The sequence below is a fragment of the Nelumbo nucifera genome, chromosome 5, assembly GCF_055504915.1.
Source record: "Nelumbo nucifera cultivar China Antique chromosome 5, China Antique-T2T, whole genome shotgun sequence".
In the NCBI taxonomy this organism is placed as follows: Eukaryota; Viridiplantae; Streptophyta; class Magnoliopsida; order Proteales; family Nelumbonaceae; genus Nelumbo; species Nelumbo nucifera.
This window is the reverse complement of record NC_142653.1, coordinates 38,448,792-38,450,866: the sequence shown is the minus strand read 5'-3', so window position 1 is coordinate 38,450,866 and position 2,075 is coordinate 38,448,792. Positions and strand designations below refer to the sequence as shown.

At 38.5% G+C, this 2,075-nt stretch overlaps 1 protein-coding gene across 1 annotated transcript; it reads left to right on the top strand.

The window, feature by feature from the left end:
• The first annotated feature begins 438 nt into the window (after positions 1-438).
• On the top strand, positions 439-1,414 carry LOC104606691 (GATA transcription factor 9-like). The gene has a single exon (XM_010272018.3). It carries the CDS (start codon positions 573-575, stop codon positions 1,263-1,265), a length of 693 nt encoding a protein of 230 aa, XP_010270320.1. The 5' UTR covers positions 439-572; the 3' UTR covers positions 1,266-1,414.
• Positions 1,415-2,075: the final 661 nt, after the last annotated feature.

Sequence of the window (2,075 nt, the reverse complement as noted above, 5' to 3'; positions counted from 1 at the left end):
GAACCGCACGTAGATTACACACTGCGTATCACGTCTCTGAGCAGGGTCATAAATGTCATTAAAATGTTGGATTTGAGCATATCATCATGAAAAATGTGTCCATATCTGAAATGACAAAAATACCCTTATGGGATATAAACGGGATTTCCTACTAAAAATAGAATTTTACAGCATATCAAAGATTTGAGAAACGATTCCATAAAATTAAAAGGATACTAAAATCAGTATGCAAATCCATCTTGGCCATTGAGACAAGATCTGGTAAGGAATCTTGGATTTATCCCAGAGATCTCGTTGGATATCTATGAGACAGAAGGGCAATTTGGTCATCCGACGAACCTTCCATGAAGTTTTTGCCTTCGTCGGTTTTCTTATCTCTTCGTGACGAAGTTATTTAATTAAGAATTTTTCTGGCACTCGAAACAAAATTTTGTTTCCATTTGTACCAGACGCGTGAATGGTGACGGTATATTAACAGTATAAAGCCCGAGTCTTCTCTTCCACCTCTACGTACACCATTTCGTTCAGAGCTTCCCCTGCTCTGTAGTCTCTGTAGTCTGTATCTTCGCTCCATGGCTGTATGTGAAAGCTATAACGCAGCAGACTTACTAGACTTTAAGTTAGACGACCTAGAAGAGAATTTACGAGAGATCGACACGCCTTTCCAGGCAGGTTTCGACGATTTTCCGGCCGGTTTCGACAATTTTCCGGAGATTTTCGAAGGTTTTACGGGCAGTCAGCTATGCGTTCCAGAGGATGATGTAGAGAATTTAGACTGGTTCCCGAATTTTACTGAGGATTCCATTTCGTTAAGTGATGTTTTGACGGCTTCGGAGAATAGTAGTATTTCTCCGACGACCCCAGAACGGGAAACTGAGAATGGAAAGAGTTATTCGTCTGTGGATGTATGTGGGTTGTTGAGGCAGACGATACCCAGCAAAAGGCCCAGGACTAAGAGAGTGGGCGGACGCGTTTGGTCGGGAAATGTCATGCGGTTTTCTTTGCCGGAAAGTCAGGTTCCGGCGAAGGCTAAGAGGGGGAAATATAATATAATGGGAAGAAGATGTACACACTGTGACGCGGAGAAGACACCGCAATGGAGGATGGGGCCAATGGGACCGAAGACCTTGTGCAATGCTTGTGGGGTTCGTTACAAGTCAGGGAGGTTGATGCCGGAATATCGGCCGGCGGCGAGTCCCAGTTTCAATAGTTTGCTGCATTCGAATAGTCACAAAAAAATAATGAAAATGAGGAAAGGAGAGTGAGAGAGCTAGAGATGCTTGTTTGTTTGAATGAGTTTTTAGAGATGATTTTCTTTTATTTTTAGGGGTAGGATTATTTTCTCTTTTTATTGAAATTCTTTTGTTATAACTTTAGAAGCATACATCCTAAATTCATATTCATTTATTTGATATGCCAGTGGGAGAGCGTGGCAATGGCTTTATTTCATTGTCATTGACTCAAAATCACTTACCGGAATTTTTTTTGGGGGTAAATTATAAAATCCTCGTTTAATATGGAATCAATGACAATTACCGCTTAACTTTTATTTGCAACAAATACCTTCTTTCGCTAACTTTTAAAAAGTTTATAATTGATAAATTTAATACCATATTTATTATTATTATTATTATATATAATTAATAATAATTGATTGTCACCGGCACATATAAGAGGTATATTTTGCTCCAATGGAGAGCACAAATTATTAGTGAAAACAAATGGAAGAGTAGATCATGTATAACAATGAGAAGCCTAGATCAACTGGTGAAAGGAGATATTGATTTCCGTAAAATTTTGGGTACAATCAACAAGAAACTCTAGAAGCCTAGATCATGTATAACAATGAAAAAGTAGGCGATGAGTCACTCTGTCAGCTGATCTAGGAGCAAAAACCATTGAGGAAGAATCCGGCGAATACTCCATGGAAGAGTAGAGTAATCATCATTTGAAGGAAAAAGTAAAAAAAAAAATTTACAGATCTTCTATAATGTTTTGATATCTTTTTCTTTCTTTTCTTATCTATCCAAATATAGTTAAGGGATGAAGAAGGTAGGATTGGCCTCGACTCAATC